Here is a 14,506-nt window from a genome sequence, read left to right as displayed (position 1 = left end):
GGGGGGGGGGGGGGTTCAGCAAGATCTTGTGCAGTTAAAAATATCTCCGGCTTTTTGGTGCAGAAATCCCCTGAGAGCTTCCTCCAGCTGCCGGGGGGGTCTGCGGGGAGCGTGTCCCCGAGGAGCTCTGGAGCCCCAGACCCCACCTGGGGCTCACACCCATTTCGGCAGGGAGTTAAAGCCCAAGTGCCTCCCAAGTGCAGGGATTCCCAAGGAGCCCTCAAACGCCCCGTGCAAGGGGGTGACATCAGATCAAGTCCTCCTTTGGGCCAAGCCACAGCCTTGGTTTGAGCCTGGCCTCAGCCCTGCCCTCCCTGCGCTGCTGACGTCCCCCCCACATCCCCTGGATGATTTTCCATGCGAGAGGTTATGAGATTGGTATCTGCCAATGGCTCTGGGAGATGCTGTCTCTGTTGATTTATCATTTCATTTGTTTAAATAACCCTAAGCACCGAACGGGGTTCCCTAACTCCTCTCGTCATTCCCTTCTCTGGCAGTCATCAATGCCCTGTCCCAGCGCTATTTCCTACAAGCCAGCGATCAGAAGGACCTGCAGGACTGGGTGGAGGCACTGAACCGGGCCAGTAAGATCACGGTAGGCTGCCACACGCTCCCCGGGTGTTGCTGTGTCCTGCCTTGGTGGCTGCTCCGGGCGTCTGGAAGAGCTGAGCTTTCCCTTCCCGCGGGGCTCTCCCTCTCCATCACCTCCCCGGTCCCTCCTGGGATGGTGCGGTGGCTGTCCCTGGAGTGCTGAACTTCCCAGGCTTTCTTCTGGGCTGGTGCCGAGGCTGCAGTGGGGAGGGATGGACACGCAGCTGGTGGCCGCGGTGTCCTCTTGTCCTTCTGGCCTTGGCTCTGCCTCTGGCACATCCCTTGGGTTGCTGTTGAGCGAAGCAGCTGTGATACGGGGCTGTAGCTCCCGAAAGCCCCTCAGTCCCAGGGGAGCATCCCCCGGACGGCCCCCGAGAGCAGGGCTCCTGCCCAGCCACCCTGGGGCTGTGTGTGGTTCTGCCACCGAGCAGAGGGAGAGATGCTCCGTGGGGGGACACACACGTGCTGGTGATGCTGCCTTTTGGTGTGTGGGGCTGGGTGTCCCCCCCTGTCCCTTTGCAAGAGCTGTGCCAAGACCCATCTCGAGGCTCCGGCTTCAGGCGGGAGATGTTCCCTCCACCATCTCCAGGGATGCCCATGGTTGGGATTTACTTGCTGCTGTTTGCTCCTGTGTCTTTGCCCCCCCTCCCTGCCCAGCTCTGTGGGGGGACGGTGGCTGCACCCCAGGGAAGGTCCTAAGGGATCTGTCCCCATCCTCACCCGCTCTGGGGCCGTTTCCCTCCTGTCGGCTGGGATACCCGTAACCGACTCCTCGCTGTGGCTGTCCAAGGGCATCTTTCTTGTGCTTTGATAATTTATTTACTCATTTGTTATTCTCTCTGGAACACTGGGTCCTGTGAGGAGGCACAGCGCCGCACTGTAGGGCATCGGGGGGCGGGTCGTGCCTGGATTCAAAGGGGTTTGTCTGCCATCGCCTCCCGTCTCCTGTGGTGCTCGTGCAGCCGTGAACGGATGGTCACTGACCCAGCAACTCCCCGAGTCTCTGCTCCTCGGCTGCTCCTGGCGCTGGGGGACGATGAGGGAGGATGAGGGATGATGAGGGACGATGTTCCCTCTGCGGCGCGGTGGCTGCGGGCACCCTTTGGTGCTCGGTCGGCAGCGCCCGTGTGCCAGGGTTCGGTGTTTGAGGGGCGGCTGCTTCCCGTTCTTGGGATTTGGGGGGATCCCTGCGGAAGGGCAGGGGGCTCCTCAGGCTGCCGTGTGCCCGCAGAGAGCGGCGCTGGCGATGTCTGGCGCTGGCAGGGTCTGACTGGCTCACGCACTGATGCGTGGTGTTCATGGGCTGTGAGCTAAATACATGGAAAAATCATGAGGAACCGTTTAGGACTGGGTCCTAGCAGATAACCTTTTTTCCTTGAATTTTTCATTTAAAATCACTGGAGAGCTGTGTTGTCTCTGTGGGAAACTCATCTACAAGGCCAGACCTGCCCTCTATTTTCTTTTTATGTCTGCAGATACATTAAATGTGACAAGCTCTGTGCCTGAAGCCACCAAAGTGACTGCACAGGCTCTGGCTTGCACCCTCTCTTTTGTGGGTTCAGGTGATGTTGGCCACAAAAAGACCACCTCCAAAACCAGGCAGGAGTTATAACCAGAGCCCACCAGTGACACCAGTATAGCTGTACCACTGGGGTGATGGTGCTGCTGGTCTGCCAAGCTGGCTAAGGTGGTGGGAGGAAGAGATGCATCTTCTGTTTCTGCAATAAACGGCGGTGATTTTCCTGCCCTGCTGTTGGGCAGCCCTGCCCAGCTCCAGCGCTGCCCCCGCCACCGACCGGCTCATCCAGCCCTGCAGGGAGTTCCCGTGGGCTGGCTGGGAAACACGGGGCCACCGGGCTGTGGGCACCGTGGCCGCTCTGCCCCACGTGGGAAATCCCTCTGCCCACCCTGCAGCTCCCGCGGGGCTCCGTCTGTGCCCGGATTTCCTTGGGATGCTCCAGGTTGTAGTGGATCCATGGCTCTGCCGTGGGTGGGGAGGCACAGAAGGCCCAGGGGGAGATGTTCTGGCTTTTGGTGGGGTTCGGACTCTTACCAGCCTCTGGCCTTTGAGTGGTCTCCCCCCTGCCCTGGGCTCTGCCGGGACCACTGGCCGCGGTGGGACGGGGAGGTGGGGGCAGCGTTTTGGGTGCTGCTCTGGGTGCAGGGATCCAGGTTCAGCTTCCGCTTCTCACGGGGACTTCTCCCCGGCTCTTGGCACATCAGTTCCTGTGTTTCCTCACCCCACTCGCTGTCTGGGCAGCCGGGGCCTGGGTGGCTCGGGGCAGGAGGTGTGCAGCAAGCCGGTGTCACCGTGACAAGGGACCCTGCTGCCCGGGTGCTGAGCAGCACCTTCCCCTTGCGCTGCTGCCCGCAGAGAGATGCAGCTCCTGCCCTCTGCCCACACACGCCACGTCTCTGCATCTGCCTTGTGAAACCATTTCCTCCGCTCGGGTGGCACGTGCTGGCTCCCCGGCCTCGCCTCGTGCTTGCCCCCATTGCCGGGGCAGGCAGCCGGTGCCCACCGGTGCCCATGGGTGCTGATGCTCCACACGGGGCCGAGTGGTGCAGGCACAGGGGGACCCTGCCATGGTCTGGCCACTCGCTCTCGTGCCATCTCTCCCAAGCAGGAAGGGATGGCACCTGGACGTGCCGCTGCTGCCGGCCCCTTGCCCAGCACTGCCAACCCCATCCGCCGAGCCTGGCTGTTGGAGAGCACACGGGCAGGGTGGCCGTGGGGCGACTGGGGTCTCGTCCTTGGCCCTCCCTCCTCTCCTGTGCGTGGGTCTGTGAGGTCTTAGCACAGATTTCTGCCCCCCAAGACTTCAGCCAGGTCTCAGCTCAGACACGAGCCCAGCCGAGAGCTCTGGTAGCCCAGCCAGCAGCCAACATGTGGTGGGGTTTGCACAGAGAGGACCCTGTGTCACTCCCTGTGTGCTTCAGGGGGGAAGGCAGGAGGGGAGGTTGGAGCCAGGGACCCCGACTAATGGCATTAGAGAAGTAGAAGTGCAGACTTGGGAGGAAAAACATGGAAACCTGCCTTTCTGTGCAGAGCTGGGAGGGAAGGAGTGAGGGAGGATGCGGGCGCTGGGAGCTGGGTCCCCCCAGTGCAGCCTCTGCCCTGGGACGGGGGGCTGCTCGCAGGGGACACACAACCTGCCCTGCCCCGTGCTGGTGGGGCACACACAGGGTTTGGGGTGTGAAACAGTGCCTGTCTGTCTGCAGTGCCCCTGCGGACGTGCTGCCGCTCAGCCTCGTTAGGCAGGGCAAAGCTCATCATTAAGCCCAGCTGTAAGTGGAGCGGGGACAATTAAAGCAGCGAGTGTCCCACAAAGGCACTGGGCTGCAGAGGCGAGTCCCTGGCTCCCTGTGAGTTGATGCTTAATTATTCACCACCTCCCATCTCCTTCCCAGGCCTCCTGCAACCCGCCTGGGTGGGGCTCGCACCCGCCTTAATTGGGGTGGCTCGTTCATTTATTAGTTTTTAAAGGGCCATTGCTGCATTCAGGCTGGAAGGACGGAGGTTGTGGTGCCCAGCAGAGGTGTGGGGTTGCCCGCCATGGTCATGCCTGTGCCCTTCACCTCTTTCTTTCTCCCGTAGGTGCCAAAGGGTGGCAGCGTCCCGCCGGCCACCGAGATCGCCAAGCTGCCCGTGGTGCCCCAGGCCCAGGAGAGGAAGCCCCAGGTGGCTTATAAAACCGAGATCATCGGGGGGGTGGTGGTCCACACGCCCATCTCCATCAACCAGGTGAGCTGGCAGGGTCTGTGCACCATCCCACATCCTGGGGGTCAGCCCCCCCCACTTTGCTGTGTCTCTGTTCCTGTGTTTTAAGAGCAGCTCCTGATGGGGATAAGCAGAAAAGGTGGCAGCTCTCTCCACGTGTAGCTGGGTGAGGGCATTCCCACCACAGAGCTTTGATGTTCCTGCACTGCTGCTGAGGGCACTTTGGAGCTCGGGCCGGGCTCTGAGGGGTCCCTGCCCCCTGGGTTTGGTGTCTGGCTCCTGCTCTGTCCCTGTGCTGCCCTCCAAGGGGAGCGGGGCAAGAGTGGCTGGGTCTGCAGAGTACTTGCTGCAAAGGATGCTCAGGTTCCTGCTTTAGGGAAGGAGAGTGCAGGGAAGGCGAGTGTCGAGGCGTTATTGCTTTGGCATCCTGCTGTGCCCTGAGCTGCAAAATGCAGGGAGAAATACCATTAATAAACAGCAGTGACGGGCTCTGTCCTTCTCTAACCCACGTGTTGGAGCAGCAGAGCTTGGGGACTTGGTTTCCGCAGCCCAGTACTGGCCTGGGTGTGGGGTCCGGGAGTCTGGGGGAGCCCTGGGGGTCTCGGGGAGGCCCAGCCGTGGGGCTGGAGGCAGTTGCTGGCTGTTGGGGAGGCTGGTTTGCACTTTCATTTCTGGAAACCAGCTCGGTGCCTGCAAACCTTTCCCGCTGGGGTGTATAAATAGCTGCACTGAGCGCCCCGCGGCACCGCTGGGTCTCGATCTGAGCTGATGAGACATGGGGTGTGAGGAGGAGGAGGGTATGACTCTGCTCGCCTTCGCGGCCATCCCACACCATCCACCCACCCATCCTGGGTCGAAATCCCCCCTCGAGGGGGACAGAGGGACCCCCACTGAAGTAGCCAAAGGGCCTGTGCCATCCCGGGGTCGGTGGCCGTGGCTCTGCAGCCCCTGCCCTCGGCGCGTGGCCGTCGGTGTCTGCCACCTTCGGGCACTCGGCTGGCTCCGGGTCTCACTTCGGCTCTTATCAGCCACAGCACTAAAAATAGAGCGGAGAATTAGATCATTGCGGCGGTTTTTTGCTGGCAGGCGCTTTTAACGCTTCCCTGGCCGAGGGGAGGTTTGTCGGGGTGCAGAGGTGTGTGGGATGTGGAGCCACGCGGGGTCGGGCTGGTGGCCATCCCTTCCCGGTGCCACTGCCCCCTGGGACACTGCTGGACCCTCGGCCCCGCGCAAACGAGCGGCAGCAGCCGGTGCTGGGACTTTCCCTTTTTGTTTCAGTGAGTTGAAGCTGCTCTTCCCTCCTGGCCCTTGAGCGGGGCTCCCTCTGCTCCCCACCACCCTCCCGGGAGCCCCGTCCTCAGCCCTCGCCCAACTTCTCTCTTTCACAGAGGGGTTGGTTTTTTGGTGTTGTTTTTTTTTTTAAAGGTGGTGCATCAGCTGCCGGAATGTTTTCCGTTCCCTTGCTCTGTGCCCCGTGTGAAATGGCTATTTCTCTGCTGCAGCTTCCTGGGCGCGTCTGTGGTTTCCTGGCTCTGCCCCGGCCGGTGCTGCCCCGCGGGGGCTGCGGGACCACAGATGGGAGCCCCACGCTCCCCCTGCAGCCCCAGCCCGGCCGGCATCACCCCAGCGCCGGCTGTAACGCTCCCTATTGCAGCAGCATCCCCATCCCGGGGTTTGGACACATCTGTCCGTCCATAACACCCAGCAGAGCCGGGGCGAGGGGAGCGGGCGGCTGCGGAGGTGCTGGGTGGCAGTTTGGGGACAGCCAAATGGCCACTTGTCTCTGTCCTTGGAGAAGCCAAAGCCGCCTCTCGAAGGTGCTGGGAGGCGCAGGTCGCTGGTTAACCGCACCGGCACTCGCAGTGCCGCGGGGGCCATATAAGGCTGGCGGCGGCGAGAGCCACCCCGGCTGCCATGGCAATTCTCAAACCTCAGCGCGGAGCGGGAGGAAGGGGTTGGAGGGACGGGGGAAGGAGGAGATGAGCACAGATGTTTCACCTCAGCCACCCTCCGCGCTGCCGAGGGGGAAGGGAGGGCACTGCCGGGCAACGGGGTGGCTCCGGGGGGCAGAGGGGTGATCCCTGTGGGGTCCGGCCCTCGGGATGCGCTGGGAAGGGCTCGGGGTGAGCCAGGGGCTGGGAGCCCATCAGGGCTCAGAGCAGTGAGTGTTGCACCTGGGGAGACACAGCTTGGGGCCAGCAGGATTTTTCTACCTGAGCTCCAAAGATCACTGTCTCTTTTTGGGAGAATTTGGCAGAGAGTTTTGGCTTTCCTGAGCATTTTATTCCCACCATACGTATCCCTGTGCAGTTGGAGACCATCCCTCCTGCCTAGCTTGGGTCTGTCTGGCCCCAGCTTCCAGCTGGTGGTTTTTATTCTGCCCCCCTCAGCCCGATGAAGAGCTCCTCGTGCCTTGCATTTCCCCCCCAAGAAGGTCCGTGGTGCAGTTTCACTCCCTCTGGGTGTTTGATAAGGCAGGTCCTTCACCTCCCCAGCTGCAGGGGAGCCCTTGAACTGCTTCTGTGGCTTTTCTGTAGCCTTTCCCATTTCTCAACATTGTTTTTAACGTGTGGGCGCCAAGAGGGCGAGCAGCGCTCAGGCAGCAGTCTGAGAGCTGTGTGCCAGGAGATAAAATCAGCTCTGGGCTCTGGTTTGTGTCCTGGCATTGCAATTAGCCCTGCTCGTGTCCAGGCATCGCAATGAGCCCTCGGCATCCAGCGCTGCGCTGGGGGCTTGCTGGGGGCTGCTTTCCCTCTCCAGCTCCTGTGTCCTGCCTTCCAGCAGGGAATTCCCCTCCCCGTGCTCTCCTGGCTCCCCGGTAACTCTCTGCTCCCGTTGCAGAACGGGGGGGACGGAGGGGAGGGCAGCGACGTGGCTGCCCACCCGCTGCTGCGGCGCTCGCAGAGCTACATCCCCACCTCGGCCGCCAAGCCCCCCGCCGGGCCACCCGTCCTCAAGAGTGGCTACTGCGTGAAGCAGGGGAACGTGGTGAGTCCCGGGGTGCCCCGTGCCGTGGGCGGGTGGCGTTGGGCCAGGTGCTGCCCCGCGGGTCGGGGATGCTCCGGGATGCTCTGGGTGCTGGACCAGAGCGTGGGGAGAGCCCCGGAGCCCAGCACTGAGTGGTTCCCTCCCCTCTTTTCCAGAGGAAGAGCTGGAAGCGCCGGTACTTCGTTCTGGATGAATTTTCCATCAGTTACTACAAGTGTGAGCAGGTGAGCAGCCCCAGCCCGGGTCCAGGGATGCCAGTGGCTCCATGGGAGGCACATCGAGCCCCCGGGGCCAGCCAAAGCCCCTCACCGTCTCCTCTCGCCCCCGCAGGACAAGGAGCCCTTGCGTTCGATTCTCCTGAAGGATGTCTGCAAGACCCACGAGTGCCTGGTCAAGTCTGGGTAATGCTCCAGGTTGTGCCGGGGCCGGAGCAGCCCCCGGGACCCCCGGCTGCTGGTGGGAGCGGGTCCCGAGGGGCTGAAGGGGAGCAGGGCAGGGAGGGAATGCGGCTCCTTCCCTCGGGGGGTGTGGGACAGGCTCCTGCAGCTCTCTTGTCTCCGTAGATTAAGGAGTATGAGGCCCTGCATAGTAAATAGCATCGTGTGACAGAGAACAGCCCAGAGCCACAGACAGGCGTTTTCCCTGCGCTGCACGGCTGGTTACACCGTGTCTGGGAACAGTTCATCGCAGCAAACCCTGATAAAATCAAAGCAACTCGATTTGCAATGAAAAACGAACTGAGAAAACAAACCTCTTTAGCTAAAGTAAAAATAGAATTTACTATTATATCTTTTGTTTGTTTATTCTTAAGAAGTTATAGAAAACTCGCATTTAAAACAAACGGTAAATGAGATGGGGCACAGGTCTGGGGGTGGGGGTTGCCTGCAGGCGGAGTGTGTTTAGCTGAAGGGAATATCTCTTGGGAGCCAGAGTCTTCTCAAAATCCACGTGAGATCCAAGGTTTGCCTTGAGTATGGTTGTCCCCAGCACACTTTAGAGATGAGGGGAATATCTCTTGGGAGCCAGAGTCTTCTCAAAATCCACGTGAGATCCAAGGTTTGCCTTGAGTATGGTTGTCGCCAGCACACTTTAGAGATGAGGGTAAATACGAATATATATATATTTTTTTTCCCCATCCATGATGACTTCTGGGTAGTGACCGTCCCTTTCTTGCTGTTTTAGTGATCTCCTGATGCGGGACAACCTCTTTGAGATCATAACGAGCTCCAGAACCTTCTACATCCAGGTGAGGTGGCCGGGGGGGTATTTCTGTTCTGTGCCCCGAGTTCAGCTCCTGCAAACGGGCTGTTCCTGGCAAAGGCCAGCGGATGAGCCCGGCGGGGGAGGACTCCGGCCAGTTTCACTTCTCCCCCGGGGCTTATTTATAACAGCAGCTGTTTGAGGGAGCAGGAAAAAGCCGAGAGAGAAGCACAGGGTGATCCCATGAGCATCCCGAGTGGGGGGGCTGTGCAGGGGGCAGGGTTGGTAACACCCCACCAGCTTTTTTCCCTTAAATGCTTTATTCCTGCTATCAAAGTGCCACAATGTGGAGAGTGGCTCCCCTTCTGCAGGGGGAGGTGGGGCGGTGCAGGGATTTTGAAGTGAGGATGAATTAGTAGCAGATACACCGGGGATGGTGGCAGCCTGTCCATCCCGGGGGGGGATGAAGCCTGGCTGTGCCGGGGGGGGCTTGGGGAAGGTGAATTCTGAGTTGGGGCGGTGTGTTTTGCAGGCAGACAGCCCTGAGGACATGCACAGCTGGATCCGAGCCATCACAGGGGCAGTCCAGGCCCTGAAAACCCGCCCAAGGGTAGGTCACCTCCTTTCTGCTTCGTGTTTAGTGACAAATGAAGATCGTGCCAAGGCACAAGACATTTATTTGGTGGCTTGTGTGAGCGCTGGGTTCCAGGGTGAGATCCCTGCCCTCTCTGGGTTGGTTTGCCAGTCCCTGGAAAAGTTTCCTTGAAAAAAATTGAAAATTGAGATTCAGACATTGAACTGGAGCTGTGTGAATCCTCCCCAGCTCCAAGGCACGAGGAAGAGCCTGACGGGGGGCAAAGGGCCATTAATTCACACTTTCACTTCTTAGGGGTTTCATCCCTTTCTGCAGAGCGTGTAAAGCGCCTGGTGCTGGTCCCCAGGGTTGGCAGATTGCTGACAGCAGTTGCACCACAAACCCTGACCCCATCCAGCGCTCACGCTGCCCCTCTCCTTGCAGGAAATCTCCTTCATGAGATCCTCCTCCCTGGTGAGGCCGGGGGGCTCGGCGGCCCCCTCCCAGCAGAGGCACGGGGAGGAGAGGCGAGCGCTCTGCAAAGCCCCCTCCAGCTCCTCCTGGCAGCCCTGGACGCCGGTGCCAGCGGCGGGGGGCAAGCAGCCGGTGCCGGAGGAGATGCCCGCGCCGCTGAGGGACTCGCTCTTCCTGCCGGCTTTCCCGGAGCGCGACGCTGGAGCCGCCCCGGGCAAGCGCCTGCGGCACAAGTCAGAGCCGCAGCATCTCAAGGAGAAGCCCTTCGTCTTCGACCTGGACGATGAAAGCATCCGGACCTCCGACGTCTGACCGGCCGCCGAGCCACCCCCCCGAGTTCTGCACGTCACCTCCCCGGCCGCCGGAGTCCCCATGGGGTCTGGGGTACCCACGGGACAGTTTGGGGGGTGCAAATGTGCTGGGACAGGTCTCCCCGCCTCCGCTCAGCGCCTCGGACCGGGCTCACCCGTTGTCTCGGTGGGGGTGAAGTGCCCCCTTCCCTCCATCGCTGCTCTTCCCTGCGATACAGGCTCTGGTGGGAGCCGTGTCCCGGTGCCTGCTCCTGCCTGTGCTTTGCCCTGGCAGCTCCGTGTCCCCAAAGCCACCCCCGGGCAGGGTGACCTGTGGGCACCTCGTGCTGCCGTCGCACTGGTCCCCGCCACAGCCTGGGCGAGGGGCATCCTCTGCTGCAACCTCATCATTTCCCCCCCAGACCAAGCCTGGGGGAAGCAGCCGGAGGTCTCAGGGGTGAGAAGGGGAATGTGGCCTTTCTTTTAGTTGGGAAAAACATTTTTCTCCCCTTCCGTGCTGCTCAGCCTTCCCCGGGCAGAGCTGGGGAGGTGCCAGCCTGCGCAGGGACGCGCTGCAACTTCTGTTTGGATGACTTTTCTTTTCCCAGGAGACCAGTTCTTTACACTGCCTGACTAATGGCCTACCAACAGATCTATTGGCTTTTAATTATGTCTTTTCATACCCGTGGGCACTGTTAGACCCCGGCGCTGGCAGGTCCCTGCTCAGCCCCTCCAAAAGGCTCACCGGTACGTCCCGCGCGGGAGCCAGGGCCGGTGTGACGGCGGCTCCCGGGGACAGGAGCATCCTCAGGTACGGTGTGGGCTCTGCACTGGGTACATCTGGGCACCAGGACGCCGTGCCCGTGTGGTGAAGTGCTTTTAGCAAAAAGCAGCAAAAATAAAAAACAAAAAGAAGCCAGGAAGACTTGTCCAGCCAACTCGCCTTGAGATGAAAACAAGCAGAAGTTTTTGGAGCAGTGGGGATTCATCATTTCCATACCCAAATCAGCCCCTGGAGGAGGTGTGATAAACGGCGTGTAGGAAGTTCAGGTGTTCCCTGTGCAGTGAGATTGCCTGATGTCTTCCCCAGTGCCCGTCCCCAGCCGCGGTGCCCGAGCGTGCCCTGTGGCAGGAGCAGTGCCCTGGCTGGGCACGGCAGCAGCGGGGCCGGGGCTACCTGGGGCTTTAAATGCACTTGCCATGGCCCGGCTGGAGGCCGTGTCCCGGGTCAGACTCGGGCACACTCGTTCCCATCTCGGCTCTGCTCCAGCTGATAAATCCAGGCGACGGGTGCAGGAATTCCACTGCAAGCTTAGCAGCGCCTGGAGCGGCCGAGTTAATGAGGCTTCCCTCTATTATGGACTCTGTTTGCTGACTTTTGTTCTCTTCTTTTTTTTTTTTTTTTTTTGGCATTACTCATTCTCTGCTCTGCAGGATCAGCTCAGCGTGCTCCCCAGAAGCAAAGAAAATGGGGTCTGTCCCTTTGTGGATCTCCAGCTGTTGGCCAGCTGTGCTCCAGCTGTGCTCCAGCCGGGGGTCCCGCGGGGGTCCCTGGGTTTTGCTCCGAGGTGGGGATCAGCCCCACGGGTCTCAGCAGGGTCAGAACTGCAGCTTCCAGCAGGGATCCCCTCCCGCGGCGGGGGCTGCTCCCCCGGCCACCCCTGCTGGGGCTGGCAGCTGGGGGAGCCTGGGTGCAGCTTTGGGGGGTGATGGGGCCTCCCAGAGTGGGGGTACAGGGGGCTCAGAGGGGGGTGGGGACGCTGGAGAACACTGAAACTGCAAAAAGGAGCAGGAATCAATGCAAACGGTACAGGGTGAGTGTTAATATTTGTTATTTAATTGCAGAAACCTAGATCACGCTCTTCCTTTTTCTTCTCCTCCTTGCTTTATTTGCACTAGTGTTTGAAATACTTTTTTTTTTGTTTGTTTTGTTTTGTTTGTTTGTTTCTTGCTGTTTGGCTCATAAAATGGTGTTTCAGAAGCATTTTAGCAGTTTGGTCAGTCTCTCGGTCAGGGAGTCGCAGCCCTGGGTGATGGTGCTCTCGTTCCTGGAGAACACCAAACGGGGAGGGACGGTGGTCGCTGGGTGCGAGGCTTCGAAACCTCCGCGTGTTCTTCTCGCCTGGTAATTGCAAACTTTCCCGGGGCCTGGGATGGTGAAGCAGAAGCTTGTTGCACAATTAGGGTTAATTATCCAGGAGGAGAAACTACCAGCGGTTCCAGCACTCTTTCGACATTCCTGGTTCTCATTCCCACCCTCCTGGGTCCCTGGGACAGGACGGTGCAAAGCTTTCGACATTCCTGGTTCTCATTCCCACCCTCCTGGGTCCCTGGGACAGGACGGCGCAAAGGGATGGGAGCTGGGAAAGGAGAGTGTTTGGCTTCGAGGCAGGATGGGAGCTGGGAAAGGAGAGTGTTCAGCGCTGAGCCGGGCTCCGGACCCCTCCGTAACGTGGAGGGGGAGGAATTTTCATCCCCGAGGAGCGGGCAGATGCAGGCAGCCCTCGGAGGAGCTTTGCAGCATTGCTCTGAAGCAAATGGGTGTCCCCTCACCTCTGCCTGGGGACCACCGTGTCCCCCAGAGCACTGTGTGTGTGTGCTGGGGGTGTCCCTGCCCCCCCAGGGGTGTGTGCCGGCACGGGGAGCCTCGTGTGGGCAGAGGGGTGTGAGAGGAGGGGGGTCAAGTGCTCTTAGGGCCGGGGGGGCCTGGCGCGGGCGATGCTCTGTGACTCCCATGGTGTCGGTTACCCCCCCTCCCACCTTTCGCCTGTAAATGCTGGAATCCCTTTTTTTTCCCCGTGTTTTTAAATAAAGAAAGAAATCCCAGTCGCTCTCCCAGGCGGTGTATTTTGGGGGATGATTGCTGGGGATGTTGAACACCCTCCCCACTGGGGTGGGGGGACTGGTGGGTGCTCCCCCCACGTGCAAGGGGAGGTTTAGGGACACTGCACGGAACTGGCAGAGTCCTGCCCAGTGTCCCTTGTGCCACACACGTGGCTGGAGCCCCTTGGAGCTGCTGTTCCCCTGGTCCCAGGAATGTGGGAGTTTCCTGAGGAAGCCTCCCCCCACCCCCCTGCCCCCAGACCCGGGCAGAGCTGCCAAATTCCCATTACTTGTGACCTAAATGGGACATAAACCCCATTCCCCGGAGAGGAGGAGCTGTTGCAATAAACCACAAACCCAAACTGGAATAGGCAGAATTCCCGTCTGGATTGAACCCCACCGCAGCTCCGCTGGAGACAGAAGTGACACCGGCAGAAAATGGCCAAAGAAACGGCTGGAGGTGCTGGGGCTGCAGAGCTGTGTGAGGAGAGAGTGTGTTTGCTGTGTCTTATGTCAAATGTGACTGGACTTTTGCATGTTGGGGTTGTGTGTCTGGCTCTGGCTGTGACACTGCAGCTTCCTTTTCCCATTTTTATTCAGCTCGGTGAGTTCTCAGCCTGCATCTGGTGGGGCTTCCTCTTTTGGTGTGAGGCTGCTGACGCTCATCTCGGCGCCACACATACCCCGTGAGGTGGGCTGGGGGTCACCAGAGTGGGGACAGCAGCTCCCCCCCTGCTCCGGCCCCTTCCCTGTTCTCCCACAGCTCCCAGCCCTTCCCAGCTCTGGATGGGAACGAGCCCTCCGTCACTAATGAGACAAAGCTGGTATTTACTGGTTTTGTAAAACACCAATGGTCACCACTGAATGGTTGGAAAGAACGGGGCTATCTGGCAGCAGGGAAAGGGAGCACAATCCGCTGCCCCAGCAGCACGATGGGGCATGGCTCGAAAAGCACGTTATTTACTAGAAAGGATGGGAAAGGAGGAGAAACGGGTAATTTTAAAATAACAGCTGTGCACTTTGGAGGGGTTGCAGTGTCCTACAGGGGATGGGAAGCATGGCAGAGAGAGTCACACCAAGAGGTGTGAGTGAATAGTACCTTTAATTGCTGCACTGTGGCTCTCCCTGCCTGCAAGAGACTGGAAAGTCACCTTCTCCAAAGGGTGGGGGCTCTACTGACTCTAACCCAGCTCCCCCTCCAGCCACTGAACACGGTTTTAAACAAATAACGTAGAGTCAGAGCTCATCACTTTGCCACTGTCGCTATAACTTTGTTGTCAGGTTACTGGACCTTAAGGGTTTGCAAAGTCCAGGCTACTGGTCTGTGCCTCCGCGTGGCTGCGTGTGTCACACACCGACAGGAACCGGAGTCAGCTCCTTCCAGGCTTTATTAAGCTTTGTTTGACCCCCCTGAGTTTGCAGGGTCTGATTTGCCACTTGCAGGGGGGGGAGGTAATCCAGATTATTTTAAACAAGCAAAATATATACTCAACGATTTGGTGTCCAAGGTTTGCACGGAGGAATTAAGGAGGGTAATTGTTCTGCGCGTGAAGTTACAGCTCTGTAATTCCACGTCCGTGCAAGGCAGGAGCATGTCCCCACGAGCGGGACGAGCGGGGGAGTCCGGCCCCGGTCCTGCAGACCCCCCCTCAGTACACGGTGCACCAGTTGCTGCCGTCGCTGGGCATGAGCCCCCCGGTGATGAGGAGAATCAGGTCGACAAACCACCAGATGCCCAGTCCTCCCAGGGTCAGCAGCTTCCCCACCGCCGTCCCGGTGTGGCCCAGGCAGAACCGATCCACCCCGAAGCAGCCCAGGAAGAAGGAGTAGAGCAGAGTGGTTATA

At 59.9% G+C, this 14,506-nt stretch overlaps 2 protein-coding genes across 4 annotated transcripts in view; one reads left to right on the top strand and one right to left on the bottom strand.

Annotated features, from left to right (window-relative positions):
* Positions 1–11,547, top strand: part of PLEKHA2 (pleckstrin homology domain containing A2) — a 19,472-nt gene extending 7,925 nt beyond the window's left edge. For 2 of the 3 annotated variants that reach the window (XM_014955886.1, XM_014955885.1), the window contains exons 5-12: positions 498–595; positions 4,190–4,336; positions 7,094–7,300; positions 7,456–7,524; positions 7,631–7,701; positions 8,483–8,546; positions 9,033–9,110; positions 9,519–11,547. In XM_014955886.1, coding sequence (XP_014811372.1) covers positions 498–595; positions 4,190–4,336; positions 7,094–7,300; positions 7,456–7,524; positions 7,631–7,701; positions 8,483–8,546; positions 9,033–9,110; positions 9,519–9,860 — 1,076 coding nt within the window. In that variant the 3' untranslated portion in view covers positions 9,861–11,547. The remainder of the gene's footprint in view (positions 1–497; positions 596–4,189; positions 4,337–7,093; positions 7,301–7,455; positions 7,525–7,630; positions 7,702–8,482; positions 8,547–9,032; positions 9,111–9,518) is intronic. The other variant, XM_014955887.1, reaches the window with a different exon arrangement.
* Positions 11,548–14,031: 2,484 nt separating this feature from the next.
* TM2D2 (TM2 domain containing 2) overlaps positions 14,032–14,506 on the bottom strand; it is a 1,221-nt gene continuing 746 nt past the window's right edge. Inside the window, 1 exon segment of the mRNA XM_014955907.1 lies at positions 14,032–14,506. This exon segment is cut by the window's right edge and continues 5 nt beyond it. Within this exon segment, the coding sequence (XP_014811393.1) occupies positions 14,311–14,506 (196 nt within the window). The 3' untranslated portion in view covers positions 14,032–14,310.

This window comes from Calidris pugnax, unplaced genomic scaffold (assembly GCF_001431845.1).
Source record: "Calidris pugnax isolate Ruff unplaced genomic scaffold, ASM143184v1 scaffold314, whole genome shotgun sequence".
Taxonomy (NCBI): domain Eukaryota; kingdom Metazoa; phylum Chordata; class Aves; order Charadriiformes; family Scolopacidae; genus Calidris; species Calidris pugnax.
Note: the sequence above shows the minus strand (reverse complement) of the source record. Positions and strands in the feature narration are given on the sequence as shown.